This window comes from Equus przewalskii, chromosome 13 (genome assembly GCF_037783145.1).
Source record: "Equus przewalskii isolate Varuska chromosome 13, EquPr2, whole genome shotgun sequence".
In the NCBI taxonomy this organism is placed as follows: Eukaryota; Metazoa; Chordata; class Mammalia; order Perissodactyla; family Equidae; genus Equus; species Equus przewalskii.
In genome coordinates this window covers 26,719,736-26,733,417 of record NC_091843.1, presented here as the reverse complement: position 1 = coordinate 26,733,417, position 13,682 = coordinate 26,719,736, and the positions used below count along the sequence as shown (strand labels likewise).

At 52.3% G+C, this 13,682-nt stretch overlaps 1 protein-coding gene across 5 annotated transcripts in view; it reads left to right on the top strand.

Annotated features, from left to right (window-relative positions):
* The first annotated feature begins 1,580 nt into the window (after positions 1–1,580).
* Positions 1,581–13,682, top strand: part of TCOF1 (treacle ribosome biogenesis factor 1) — a 40,281-nt gene continuing 28,179 nt past the window's right edge. For 3 of the 5 annotated variants that reach the window (XM_070570481.1, XM_070570480.1, XM_070570483.1), the window contains exons 1-7: positions 1,626–1,845; positions 4,230–4,285; positions 7,115–7,260; positions 9,372–9,445; positions 10,224–10,302; positions 11,043–11,116; positions 12,963–13,193. In XM_070570481.1, the coding sequence (XP_070426582.1) occupies positions 1,738–1,845; positions 4,230–4,285; positions 7,115–7,260; positions 9,372–9,445; positions 10,224–10,302; positions 11,043–11,116; positions 12,963–13,193 (768 nt within the window). In that variant the 5' untranslated portion in view covers positions 1,626–1,737. Of the gene's footprint in view, positions 1,846–4,229; positions 4,286–7,114; positions 7,261–9,371; positions 9,446–10,223; positions 10,303–11,042; positions 11,117–12,962; positions 13,194–13,682 lie in introns of all 5 variants that reach the window. The other 2 variants (XM_070570482.1, XM_070570485.1) reach the window with 2 other exon arrangements.

Below are 13,682 nucleotides of genomic sequence, written 5' to 3'. Positions count from 1 at the left end.
AAGCATTTCTGCTTAGAACTCATTTACTCCTCATGACAACCCTATGAGGTAGAAATGATAATTATCTCTATTTTACAGATGAAGAAACCAAGGCACAGAGAAATTATGTAACTTACCCAAGGTCACCTAGTTAACAAGAGGCAAAGCCAGCATTTGAACCCAGACAGTGTGACTCCAACATAGCTTTTAAACATTCTACTGTTCCATAAGAAAACACTATCCTTTTCCTTCTGCATTTGTTGACTGTTTATAACAGTGTATCAGTATGACAATTTGTTTAGCAGTGTCTCCCCAGTTAGACTGTAAGCTCTATTGGAGTGGAGACTTTTTCATCCCCAGTAGCAGGTGCTCAACAAGTATTTGCTAAATGACTGAATGCAGATTAGCCTTTCTTACTCATTGCATTCAATCAGTCGTCTAGTCCTATCCCTGTTTCTTCCTGGAGCAGCAGTTCCCAACCCTAAGAGGTTCAGGTATATGCTTATCACTGTCCTGAAATTGGATGGAAAATATTATGTGTCTGTACATATTCAAAATTTTCTACAGTAAAGGCTAGGTGGTTCATGCTCTCTTCAGATTGTCAACAGGTCCATGAAGTTAAGAACAGCTGATTCAAATATTCCCCAGCCTCGCTCATCCTCTCTCTGCCAACGTCACCTCAACAACTACAACAGCCTCGCAGCTAGTATTGTTCTCCACAGATCCATCCTCCATGCTTTGGTCGTGGAAATCTTTTAAAAACACAAACCCAAGTTACCCTCCTGCATAACACCCGTCAGAGACTATCTAAGGCCCTTGGAGCAAAATGCAAACTCTGTGGCAGGAGGGGGTGCTGTAGACCCTGTCTGCTTCTTCATCCTCCTGCGTTGTCACTTGTTCCAGCTTCCCCCAGAGTCTACAGCCCAGCAGCGCAGACTGGGTTCTACGTTTGGGTTTCCAGCCTATGCTGGGGTGGCTTCTCCTGTCTATACTCAGGCAGTGCGCTCTGCCTGGGATCCCAGTCCTCTCCTCTGCACCTGGAAATTCCTACTCCATCTTTAAGCCTCAACTTAGATGTCCCTTTGGGGCTAGGTGCCCCTCCTTTCTGCTCACATAAGTATGGGCCTGTCCCCGACAAAGCTCATAAGACATTGAACCATAGTTGCTTGGTTACCGACTGTACCTCTCTTCCCCGTGAGCTGTGAGGGCAGCCGCCGTGTCTTATTCATCTTTTTATCCCTCCACCCTATCTGAGCGCTAGCCCAAGGTACGGTGCTCAATAACGATTTGTTCAGTGAATGAATGATGACAAATAGTGCCTGGCTCATGAGTCCTAAAAAAGTGTGAAATGAATAAACAAGTGGGTAACTGAAAGTTCAGAGCTAGAGAAAGACGCAAATTACGATGTTCAGAGATATTTAAAACCCGATCGCAACCATCAAGGAACTAACATGGAAGACTAATCTCCTCAAGGGGCCAGTCTGAAGCATCGCAGAGCTAGTTGCTCACGTCTTGGCTCGCCGCGGGGCGCGCCTAGGTCTAACCACGCCCTCTCCCCGCCAATGGGATGTCTCGCTGCTCTCCAAGTCTCCGCCCCTTTAGGTCACTCCAGCTGAGACTACATTTCCCGGCGCGCCGTGCGGCCCAGGCGAAAGAGGAGCCGGAAATGGGGCGCGCGAGGTCTAAGGGCACGCGGGAAGTGGCGGGCGGGGACTGAGGGGGGCGTGCAGGTGAGGTAACCGGCTGAGGGTCGCCGGCATGGCCGAGGCTAGGAAGCGGCGGGAGCTGCTTCCCTTGATCTACCAGCACCTGCTGCAGGCGGGCTACGTGCGCGCGGCGCGGGAGGTGAAGGAGCAGAGCGGCCAGGTGAGCGGCGCGGGCGTGTGTGAGGGCCGCGTGCAGGGTCTGGAGAGCGGCGGTCCGCGCCCCCTCCCCTGCCGCCTCGCGGGCGCCCGAAGCCGCATCCTGCGGTGCTTGGGGACGCGGCCAGGGGTGCCGAAGGAGCTGCAGCTTCTGCCCCCTCCTGCGGCTCCAGGCCCTCTCGGCCTCAGTTTCCCATCTGTACAGTGGGCGGGTCGGGACGTGTGGTCGGACGCACAGGGTTTTGTAATTCCCGCGCCCGGTACCTCCACCCCCTTTCCGGGTGGCGGCAGTTTAAAGTCTCTTACATCTAGGGCCACGTGGCCCGGCGCGGCCCCCTCGGGCGAAAAGGATGCTGCGAGTCTGAGGGGTGGATAGCGACCAGCCCCGGAGGGCAAAGGAGAACGCCTGGAGAAGGGGCCTGTGGTCCCTCAGTTGAGCTGGAGCTCAGGCCCGTAGCAGTCCTTCTGTACTGCGTCGGACAGCTTTGGGATTCGAACTCGTGGTGCGGTCATTTCTTACTCCATTCATTCTTTCCGCAGCTGTTAATCTGGTGCTCAGAGCGCACGGTCCCGCAGCCCTCCTAAAACTTACCGTCTAAATCCGGTAGAGGAGACAGACATAAATCAAAGAATCCCAAAAGTAACTGTACACTTAACATTACTTTAAGTGCCAAGAATGAGAGGGATACGGTGCTAAGATAGGGGTGGCAGATTGCCCTTGTCAGCGATCTCCAGGGCTGCTTTCCTGAGCAAGTGGATGTCGATTTGAGACCTGAGAGAAGGGCAGTGGATATTCCAGGCAGAGGTGCGGATGCCCTGTGGTGGGAGGAAACTTGTGGTGTATTTCCTGGCCTCAGGAAAGCTCGTTGTGGCTGAAGTGTGAAGTACCAGGGTGATAGAGGTCTCTGGGGAGCCAGTGGAGGAGCTGGCTGGAGCCCTACTGTGGACAGTTCGGTCTTCATCTGGAGCCCCTGGAAGGTTTTAAGCTGGTATGGTGGCTGTTGACCTGATGGGTCAATATGCTGTAGGTTCTGGTCCTGATGCTTGCTCTCAGGACCTGCTCGAGAGAATAGAGGGCGATGGGCCCTAAGACCTTATCTATGCTTTTCCCAACCCTCGCTGGACCTCAGTTGCCCTTCTTACTCCAGTTATATCACTTAACAGCTAAGAGGAGCAAGAGACAGTACCCATTCTTTGGGGCATTTGCCTGGGCAAAAGTAGCCTGCCCTCATGGAGCATACACTCTAGCAGGAGCAGACAGATGACAAATATAAAAAAAAGTTACTGGTATGGTGTGTCGGGTGATGGTAGGTGTTAGCTATAAAAATAAGTCAGGCACGGGGGATAAGGAATGTCAGGTTCAGTAATAAATAGGGTGGTCAAGAAGCCCCACCGAGAAGGTGATGTTTGGGCAGAGACCTGGAGGAACTGAGGGAATGATCTGTATAGTTAGTAGGAGAGAACATTCCAGATGGAATAGCAAGCCCTGATGGGGGCGGGGTAGCCTGACACATTTGAGGGACAGTGAGGAGACCAGTGTACTTGGGGCGGAGTAGAGTGAAACTGACGCTCAAAGTCTCAGTGTTACTGGCTCGTGTGCTGGGCACTGACTGGGTCATCTCATTCAGGCTTGATAGCAACCTGCTAGGTGGGTACTGCTATTGTCCCTGTGTTATAAAGAAGGAACCCGAAGCTTGAAGAGGTGACGAGATTAACCCAGCCAGTTAACAGAGGAGCTCTGCCTGGCTCCAGGTGCACCCTCTTGGCCACTCTGCCCCCACCCCCGGACACTGCCCTTGGGGCTCCTTGGGGCACTTGACACCCTGAGTTGTTGACATTTGCAGAGAGAGTGGGACCGCTGGCCTTGGCTCCGAAGGCCTAGATTCCAGCTGGTTCGCTCTGCTTTTACCAAGGGACTGGCATCATTTGGTCCCAGTCTCTTCTCAGTGGGTGAGTGGGCTGCAGTCATGCCACCTGGATGCCTCTGGTGTCTGGGCTGTGGTTTGTACTACCCTGGGGAGGTTGACCCACCTGGCCTTTAAAAGCCTGTTGAAAGATCAGAGGTAGAAAAAGCTCTGTCTCGTGGCCTTTAAGAGAAGAGAGTGCCAGGGAGGCTAGGGGGCTGGATAAATGCTAGCCTGGAAGATTCCAGCTCCAGTCCGTCAAAGGTACCTCTCACCAACTTGTTGTCTTAAAAGGTTTTAGCTGGAAATACTTGTTCCGTTTGGATGGTACTGGCAGGACCAAGCAGACTTATTTCTCAAAGCGAAAAGATCCCTTTCTCAACCACTTGTCTGCGCAAGTCATGAGGTCATGGAGAGTTGGGCCCAAGGAGGACCCTTACTGTGGTGGGGGGTTAATTGCTGCTTTCTCTTTACTTCTTTGCAGAAAAGTTTCCCGACTCAGCCTGTAACCCTTCTGGACATCTATACGCACTGGCAGCAGTAAGTCTCACGGGGATGAAGGAGTGGAGCAGGGACACCCCCAAGCTTGGAAGAAGCTGGGATACTAATCTGGTCTAAGATCTGTCCCTTCAGCCCTCTGTGGATGCCATTATCACCCCCAGGAAGCCAGGTCACATGTATGGGAGTGGGAAAGGATATTGAGAGCTGTAATCAGTGTCTTGAAGGACAAAGGCTTCTCAACAGCTTGTTATTCATTCAATCAACAAATATTTATTGAGTACCTACTGAATGCCAGGCTCTGTTCTCAGTATGGAGATGTGAGACAGACATGGTTCCTTCTTTCCTGGAGCTGAAGTTGGAGTCAGGGAGGGAGGCGTTCCTCGAAGAATGAAACAAAGACGTGTAAAATTACAGTGGTAGTAAAGATTGTGAAAAAGAGGAACCTGGAGCCAGAACCTCACAAACGGGTTAGCCTTGCCTCGTTTAGGGGGTTAGGGGACGCTTCCCTGAGGTGAGCTTTGATGTGAGAGCGCAGGGAGTCGGGGAGTGAACTAGGCAATAGGATGGAGAGGCAGGAGGAGTGTCCCTGGCGGAGGGAACTGCTGGCGCTGAGGCCCGTCACCGCGAGCACGGGACAGACAAGGCTGGGCAGTCGGCAGGGCCCGTCCTATGCAAGGCCTGATCATCCGTGATGAGAAATTGTCTTTACCCCAAGAGCAGTGGGAGCCATGGCAGGTGAAGGAGAGAGTGATGAGATCACTCTGAGTGAGACTGAACACCAGCTTCCAGGCAGGAGCTCATGGGGCTTGAGACAGGACTAACGGAGGAGGTAGGCGATGGATTCCAGGAATATTAGGGGAGGAAACCAAGATCTGTGGATGGAGTGGAGGGTGTCTCGTTGACTCCTGGGTGTCTAGCTTGTGCACCTGCATGGAAGGTGAGTGAAGGACTTGCAGTGATGCCCCATGAGGAGTGATAAAGAATACTGAATTGTCTAGGATGGAAAAAGATGGCAGAGGGGCAGGTGTGGGACCACTGTCTGCACGTCTTTGAGGACAAAGGGAGTGACATGTTCTGTGGGACCCATATGTACCTGCTTTAGGAAGACAGGTTTCAGCTACTGAATACGCACTTGCTCATCAAAGCTATCCAAAAATGACGTAGGCTACAGTGGAGTGGTGAGCTTCCTGTCATCAGAGGTATGTAAGTAAAGCAGGAATGATGTGGAAGGGCTCCCAGTTGCCAGTGGAGAGCTAAGGTCTTTGAAAGCCCTGTCAGCCCTCAGTTCTTGGGCCTCCTCTGCTGCTGAGGTGAGCTCAGAGCACAGGCACAGCCTGCACTTCCTCTCCCTCACCCTCTCTGACTTGCCCGGGTTGTCTGAGTGTTACCCACAGCACTTCCTTCCTCGGAGAATCACTTCAGTGAGCTGCACTGCATGCCCTTCCCTGCCCCTGGCCCCTTCTCTGGGTGACGGGTACTGAGTGGGACGAGGACCTCCCGTCCACCAGCGGCAGCCTAGCCTAGTAATTCCCAGCACGGTTCAAGCCCAAGAGTAAACATGGCCTCGGAGTCTGTCTTCATCTGTAAAATGAGGGTAATAATAGTAAATAAAGTGCTAATCCTGGCCATTGGAGGCATTTTTTCCCCCCAGTATTTACTGAGCACCTGCGATGAGCCAGGACTGACTGTTCATGGTGTACCTGGGAACAAACCAGAGAAAAATCCCTGCCCTTGTGGAACTTAGATTCTTTTAGGAGGAGAGAGGCAGAACGAGTTGATTCGTGTGGTAAATGAAACCTGTTTTTGCAGGCGATTCCCAACCAGTGGCCTTCCTGGGAACAAGGGACCCAAGCAGCACATCTTAAACTGTGGCAGAGCAGAGTCTATCCTAGTAGAGAACGTGGGGCATAGACAGAGACTGCCTCGGGTGGGGGTGGGGGCAGAGATGGTGCTTGAAAGCTCTGGGGACTCAGCCATCTGGGTGCTTATCTGACCATACCCCAGACCCGCTCTTTGACCCTGGGCAAGTCACTTAGGTGTCCATTTTTTGAGACCCATGCTGTGTGCTGGAGGTACTGTAGTGAGCCAGAAAAGACTCCCACCAGCCACCCCTCCCCGGGCCTGACTGTAGTGGGGGAGTTGGGCAGGAAGTAAGTAAAACAACGAGAGAGCGGAGCACTCTGAAGAAAACGAAACAGGATGACAGGGCAGAGGGTGTCTTGGGGAAGGGGGCTGATAGGGAGGGCCTCTCTGAGGAGGGTCTGCTGGAGTTGAGGCCTGAAGGACAGGAAGGACCTGGGCGAGTCTTCCAGGAAGAGGGCACTGGAGGTGCACAAGTTCTGGAGGAGGGAGGAGCCTGGATGGTTCTGTGAAGTGCCTGCCCGTGCCGGCACATATCACTCAATGACTGTTAGCTGCTGTTACTATATAATGTCCACCCTTCCTGGTTACAGGCATGCATCGCTTAACAACGGGACACGTTCTGAGAAACACGTCATTAGGCGATTTCGTGGTTGTGCAAGCCTCATAGAGTGTACTTATGCATCCTAGATGGTATAGCCTGCTACTCGCCTAGGCTGTATGGTACTAATCTTACGGGACCACCATCATGTGTGTGGTCTGTCATTGACCGAAACATGATTATGCAGAGCATAACTATATTCGAAGGCTAATAGACAATTGTAAAAACACTTTATGAAATGAGTCAAGATACAGAATTGTGTCTACACCGTGTTCTCATCACTGTTTAAACTCTCTTTACGCACATTTCCTTTAGGGAAGGTGGGAGGATGTAGGAAGATCTTTCTTCTCAAATCTGGAGTTGTCCTTGTCACCCGGTTGGTATAGCCAGTCACCCTTGTCCTGCAGAACCTCAGAGGTTGGCCGGAAGCGGAAGGCAGAGGAAGATGCGGCACTGCAGGCCAAGAAGACCCGTGTGTCAGACCCCATTAGCAGCTCGGAGAGCTCAGAAGAGGAGGAGGAGGAGGAGGCGGAAGCTGAAACCTCCAAAGCCAGTAAGAGTCCTGCGTGCTGGGGGCGTCCCGATCGTGGGTGCTTGTGGGGGCTCAGCCCAGGGCCCTGCACCTCCTGGGAACAAGCTGTTGGGTATTGTATTGTTTCAAGGGAGAATCTCCTCCAGCTTCTCCTTCAGTGAGCCTTGGGAAGACCAAGACCTTTTAGAGGGAAAATTGGAAGTGCCCCACATGTCTATTTCACCATTTATTCAAGCCTTTCCTCTGTGCCAAATGTTGTGCCCCTAGGTGTTGGGAATCTAATGGTGAATGAAACTTAGATGGGCCCTTACAGCCTAATTTGGGGGACATGCAGTCAGCCCCTCCAGTGGTGCCCAGGAGCTGCATTTCTAGAAGCCCCTGGAGATTCTGATAAAGATAGAAAGAAGCCCACACTTAGAAAAACCTCTAGAGAGACTTCAGACAGGGCAGCTGGCGGGCGCCTCTTCTGTGTGGCCTGCGGGCTGCTTCGAGAGTTGCTGATCTTCCTGTTAGATTGGAAGTGGCAGGTTAGTACTGGGAGGTTGTCCTGGGCGTTCTGGTTTGACAGCCTTGGCAGGGCTCACCCAGTGAGGACGTCACAGCCCCTTCGCCCCAAGTTCTCAAGGCAGTTTGTGCTTTAACCAACAGTAGCCCTAACTCCACAGAAGAATTGTCATTCTTCTCTGCATTGTATTAGTAGTCCTTGTTCACACAGAAGGTAATTTTTAAATTTTTAAACATATTTTCTGATTGTGAAAGAAATAGAGGATTCATTGTAGAGTATTCATTATGGAATATATGAAAATTACTTTTAAGACAGGCAGGAAAAATTACCCATGTTCTTGCCACCTACAATTTGGTAAATTATTCTTCCATTTATTTTTCCTGAGCATGTTTTAAAAAATATTTGAGCTCATACTGAATATATGTTTTATATCTTGCTTAATGTTTTAAAATTACAAATGCAAACCAAGTTCACTTTGAATTGTACAGAAGTGTATAGAAGAACAATGGGAGGTTTCCTACTCTCCTCCCCTGCTCCCCTCCCACTCCCTATTTGCCTCTCCTGGAGGGTAACCTTAAAACTTTCTCCTTTGCACCTCCAGTCATATAGCCATCCAGACATGCATACATCCATACGCACCTACCACTTAAAACAAAAGTTGTAAGATAGCGTACTGAGTGGCTACTCGATGTTAATGAATCTTTAAAGCTTTGATAATGAAATTGTAATGAATAATTGAAACATAAATTATATGTTTTAAGAGTTCTCATTGAGAGAAACATGCTGAAATATTTGCAGGCAACTTGATACGATGTCTGGCATTTTCTTCAGAATGATACTGGATGGGGAAGGGTGAATGAGAGGACAGTTGAGATCAGATTGCCCACAAGTTGATAATGGTTGGAGCGGGGTGGTTCAATATACTTCCTTTCTACTTGTGAATGTTCTTAAAATTTTCCATAATTACAAAAAAGAGAGAGATGGAGTTAAATGCCAGGAAAAGAACTAGATCACGCCATTCATCTCAACAGCATCCTTTGATTTCACAGTTTATCTTAGAAATCCTTCCCTATCTGAGATATAAGGAGACAACACCCTTGTGTAAAAGCACAAGTATCTAGAAATCTCCTCATCTAATCAGGTCCCTGTCTCGTGGTTCAGCTACCTCTCCACTAAGAAACAGTTTCAATTCTGAGCAGCTTTCCCTACCTGGGCCTGCCTGCCTGACCACTGCCCCTGTCTTGCTGAGTGACTTTCAGGGCCACGGTGCGGTAGCCTGTGGGACTGGCATCCCCTGGAGTTGTGCAGTGCCTTCGTGGTATACGCTGCAGGACTGTGAGCCAATCCTTGTTCCTCTGGGGGCCTCAGTGTCTCATGCCACCAGGGACTTGGGATTCCACTGGGGATGCAGACATGTAGTTTTCATGTTGCCTCTCTCTCTTGCCCCTGATGGATGTGGCTGGTGCCCCAGAGAGCTCTTCCCACAAGTCTGGGCTCAGCCTCAGATCCTCACGCCAGCACCAGGCAGCCACACCACTGGAACTGTTAGGTGAGCTGAAACCTGTGTACTGTTCTTAGATGAGAAAAAGCTCATCTGGCTCATCCAGCGGGTGTTTGTGTCTTGCAGCCCCAAGACTAGCATCTACCAACTCCTCAGTGGTGGGGGCAGTTTTGCCTGCAAGCATGAAAGAAAAGGCCACGGTGAGTGGGACCCCCTTCCAAGCTGTTGCCCATGGGAGTTGAAGTACCCTGTAGGGGACAGTCGCCTGTGTCAGAGAAGGATGGGGTTGTAGGTAATTGCCCAACCCCCAATCAGATCTCAGCCTGAGTCACCAGCCATGTGATCTTGGTGAGTCCCTTCGCCTCTCTGGGCCTCAGTTTCCTCTTCTGTAAGATGGGGGTGATGCCTACTGCCACGGGCCACTGGTACATTGTGCACCTGGAATAGACAGCTTCTTTCCTCCTTCATCCCTGCATTCACCTGTTCACTGAACAAATCGTTACAGATACAGTTGTGTTCCAGGCACTGTGCGGGGCAGTGAAGACACCGTAGTGAATGGGATGCCTGTGGTTCTGAAAGCTCTAAAAGCATTTTCTAGCCTGGAAACTGCTTAGAAAGTAGAATATCATTTTCTGGCAATCCGGAAAGCAGTGTTAGAGACATGTAATGGATGTGTAACAGGAGTTAGTAACAATGTGTAAGAATAATTATGAAGTGCAGTGGTGATGATAACCACAACAGGCTGCTGCTTCCCACTTTGCGAGTAATACCACCTTGCAAGAATCATAATTTGGTTCTCTCCACACGTCCGTGAGGGGGGTACCTTTCTTAGCCCCACTTTAAAGATGAAGAAAGACTGAGAGAGGTAATTCGCTCAAACTCCCGCAGCTCAGAACGGGTAGAGTTGGGTCCAGATGTGGTCTGTGCTCTTCGTTCACCAGGCCATACCCAAGTGTGTCTGTCACTTGTTCTCTGTAGGCAAAGACCGCGAAAGCCAGCAAGACGGTGAACTCCACGCTACGCCCTGCCTCCGGGAAGGCAGTGGCCCACCTCTCTGGTAAGTCGCCCAGGAAGTTGGCAGGGCCCTCGCCAAATATCATCGTGTTCTCAGAAACTGAGGAGGAGGCCTGCAGCCCGGCCCTCAGAACCGCTGCCAAGCCTGGTGAGGAGCCCCGAACTCCAGGAGCCAGGCCCCCTGAGTTTGTGCTGGGGAGGCAGGTCTGGGCACTGCTTTCTCAAGCTCTGGGACATTCTGGAATTTGGGGTTTGTCTCCAGACAGTGAGGACCCCACGCCTCTGGCCATTCTCCCCTCCCCTCAGTGAGGGAGGGTCACCTGCAGGGGCATGTCCGGCATTCCCGAGGGAGTTTGAGCAGGCTGGGTGGTGGTGGAGCATTTTCTGGTTTATTGCTCTCAGGTGAGTAGAGGGCCCACCACGGAGCCTTAGAGACTAAACCGAGAGGCCTGGGTTTGCCTCAGTTTCTCAGGTAAAATAGGCGTTTGCCCTTCCTGCTTCAGTGTGATGATGGAAGGTGATTTTCTAAGCCGTCAGGTGCTGGTGCATGTGTGTTCAGACCTGCTGTAACCCTTACCAGGGCCTCAGGTGTACAAGAACATAGGGATTCTGGTGGTACCCACCTCAGCTGTGGGGCTTCAGGAGAGGGTGGAGCTGACGCTCTGCACACAAGAAGTGAGTTTTCAGCACCTGGCTCGGATTAGATGGCGTGGTGGAGTGCTGGGGAGGAGCAGGCAAGTCTGGAAAGGGTGGCCCTCAGGCCCCTCCCTCTTCGTCCCTCAGGAATGGCATCGGCAGGCCGGGCTGACAGTTCCAGTGAGGACACCTCCACCTCGAGTGATGAAACATACGTGGAGGTAATTGCCACCCACCCTCAGGAGCTGCCTTCTGCAAACCGCTGACCCTCCCAGAGGCCTGGCCTGGACTTCACACACCAGTGGGACCAGATCAGTTCAGCAAGTGGTTCAGGGTGATCCGAAACTGGAAGAGCAGAGGCCTGGGGAGGGAGGGGAGCACTTTGCTTGTGAGAAGGGTCTCGGGTTGTGTGGGAGAGATGCCATCCTGCCTGCGGGACAAGGGAAGGCTTCCCGGGAGAGGTGGTGCTGGAGCAGGGCCTTGACGTGATGCCCAGGGCACCGCATCAGGGAGGGATGTGGAGGGAAGAGTGTTCAAGCAGGAGCCGCATGAGCAAAGGCCCCGAGGTGGGAGGATGGCCATCCTGTGGTGCAGCCAGAGTGAGTAGGGTGAGGCTGCTCAGGGGGTTCTGGGCCCACTGGTGAATGCCAGGCCTCGGCACTTGGCCGGAGACGGGCGGTTCTTAGTCTGTGGCTTTGTCTCTTCTCTGAACTGTGACCAGGGAGTCATTCCTCACTGTGTACCTGCCAGGTGCCAGGCCTTAGGAACACGGTGGTAGGCAAGTCGTGCAGGGTTCCCGCTGCTGTGGGGAAGTGGAGGGTCCCTCAGAAATTTAACTACAAGGGTGATAGTTACTGTGAAGGGCCAAAGTAGAGAGCCATGAGGAGCAGTAACAAGGATCTGCAATGTGTGAATGAGGGGGCAAGTGACACAGATGAGGTCAGAGGCAGGTAGGGGCCAGGTCCACTGCCTGACTGTGAGGACCCATGGGAGGAGTTTGGGTTTTAGTCTAGGGGCTGTGAGAAGCCATTTCAGGGTTTCAGGCACAGAGGTAAGATGGCCCATTTCAAAAAGTTTCCTGGTTGTGGCCTGGATTGGAGGACAGTGCCACATAAAAATAGGGAGATCGTTGAGGGGGCTATGGGAGTAATGCTGATAGGGGTGCTGGTGGCTGGCACCAGGGCACCCAGTGGAAGGATGTTATGGAGGGAGAACCAGTAGGATTCAAGGATGGATGGATCCGGTGCCTAGAGTACTTCCCACTTCACCTCCCACCGCACCCAGTAACCCACAAAGGCAGACACCTTACTCCTGTCTACCCTAGGTCTGGTTGTGGATTGCTCCCCACATTCCATCTTCACCTTTGGGCCCTAGATACAGCCACGATGATGCCCTGGGCTCCCATCCCCCAAGGCCCTGCCAAGGGAAAGGAGGCCATTCCTGGCTCTGGGAAACCAGCAGCCACTTCCATAGCCTTGGTAGGCCAGAAGCCGGCCCAGGGTCCCAGCAATGAGGAGGAATTTGAGATTGAGGGGATGGCTGCCCTAGAAGCCCAGGGAGGGCTGAGGTCTAACTGATGATGGAGATGGAAAGGAGCTGCCTGCCTTGGAAACCTCAGAATTTGAGAAGTTTAAGAAAGAGCCCAGAGAGGGAAGCAGTGTGCCCATGGTATCTCAGTGAGCCAGTGGCAAGACTGGTGTTCAGATCCTGGCCCTCAGGATGGCCAAAGACTGTAGTCGCAGGGGCAGACAGGATGCACTGTCCTAGTTGACAGAGGCGCCTCTCTGTGCTGGCCCTGTGTACGACACAGTGGTTGAAAGTTCTGCCCCCTGAAGCCACACAGATAGGGCTTCCAGTCATGGCTTTGCCCCTAGTATTGGTCTTGAGTGATTTAACCTCTCTGAGCCTCTTGTCCTTTTCTGGAAAACAGGTGTGAAGATATTATCTATCTCAGGGAGTTGTTGGAATCAAATGACATTTGGAAAAGGCTTTGTATACCATGAAGCATCTTCTACCCTCAGGAGTAAAGATTATTATTCCTTCTCTAATTGCATCCTCTTGTTCCAGGTGAAACCCTCAGTAAAACCACCCCAGGTCAAAGCCTCGCCAGCCCCTGCCAAAGAGTCTGCAGGGAGAAGGGCAGCCCCAACCCCTGGGAAGGCAGGAGCTGTGACACCCCAAGTCAGGGGAGGTGCCGTGACCCCAGCTGGCAGGGCCAAGAAGCCAGAAGAGGACTCAGAGAGCAGCGAGGAGGAATCTGAGAGTGAGGAGGGGGCCCCTGAGGGGACCCCCAGCCAGGTGAGGCCCAGGGGAGGGCTGCCCCTCAGGGTCCTCTGGTCCCCCAGCAGCCTGGGGCTCTCCTGTGGCCCCCAGAGACTGGCGGAATAGCTATGTAATGAGCACCTGCTCTGCCAGAGAAGACTGGGGAGTCTGGGGAGAGGGAGGCGGGGTGTGAAAGTTGAAGGACAGGGGCAGCCAGGCTTGCTTCAGCCACCCGTGGAAATTGCCCTTCTTGCCCAAGCAGGAGCCTAGAATGGCTGCTTCCCAAAAGGTAGGCCTGTACCCGACTCTGTCAGAATCTCCCCTTTACCTCAGTTTCCCTGTCTAGTAAATGGGCTGCTGTCCTAGACCCAGCTAGTCCTGCTGTGAAGGGACTTGAGAAGTTTTAATTGCCTGGTCCTTTGGCTTCTCAGGCCAAATTATGGCTTCTTAGCTAACAGGAATCCAGTTACCTTCCATCTGCTGGGACCCCCTCCTCCAGGTGGGTGGCCAGGGCTGTAGCCCCCA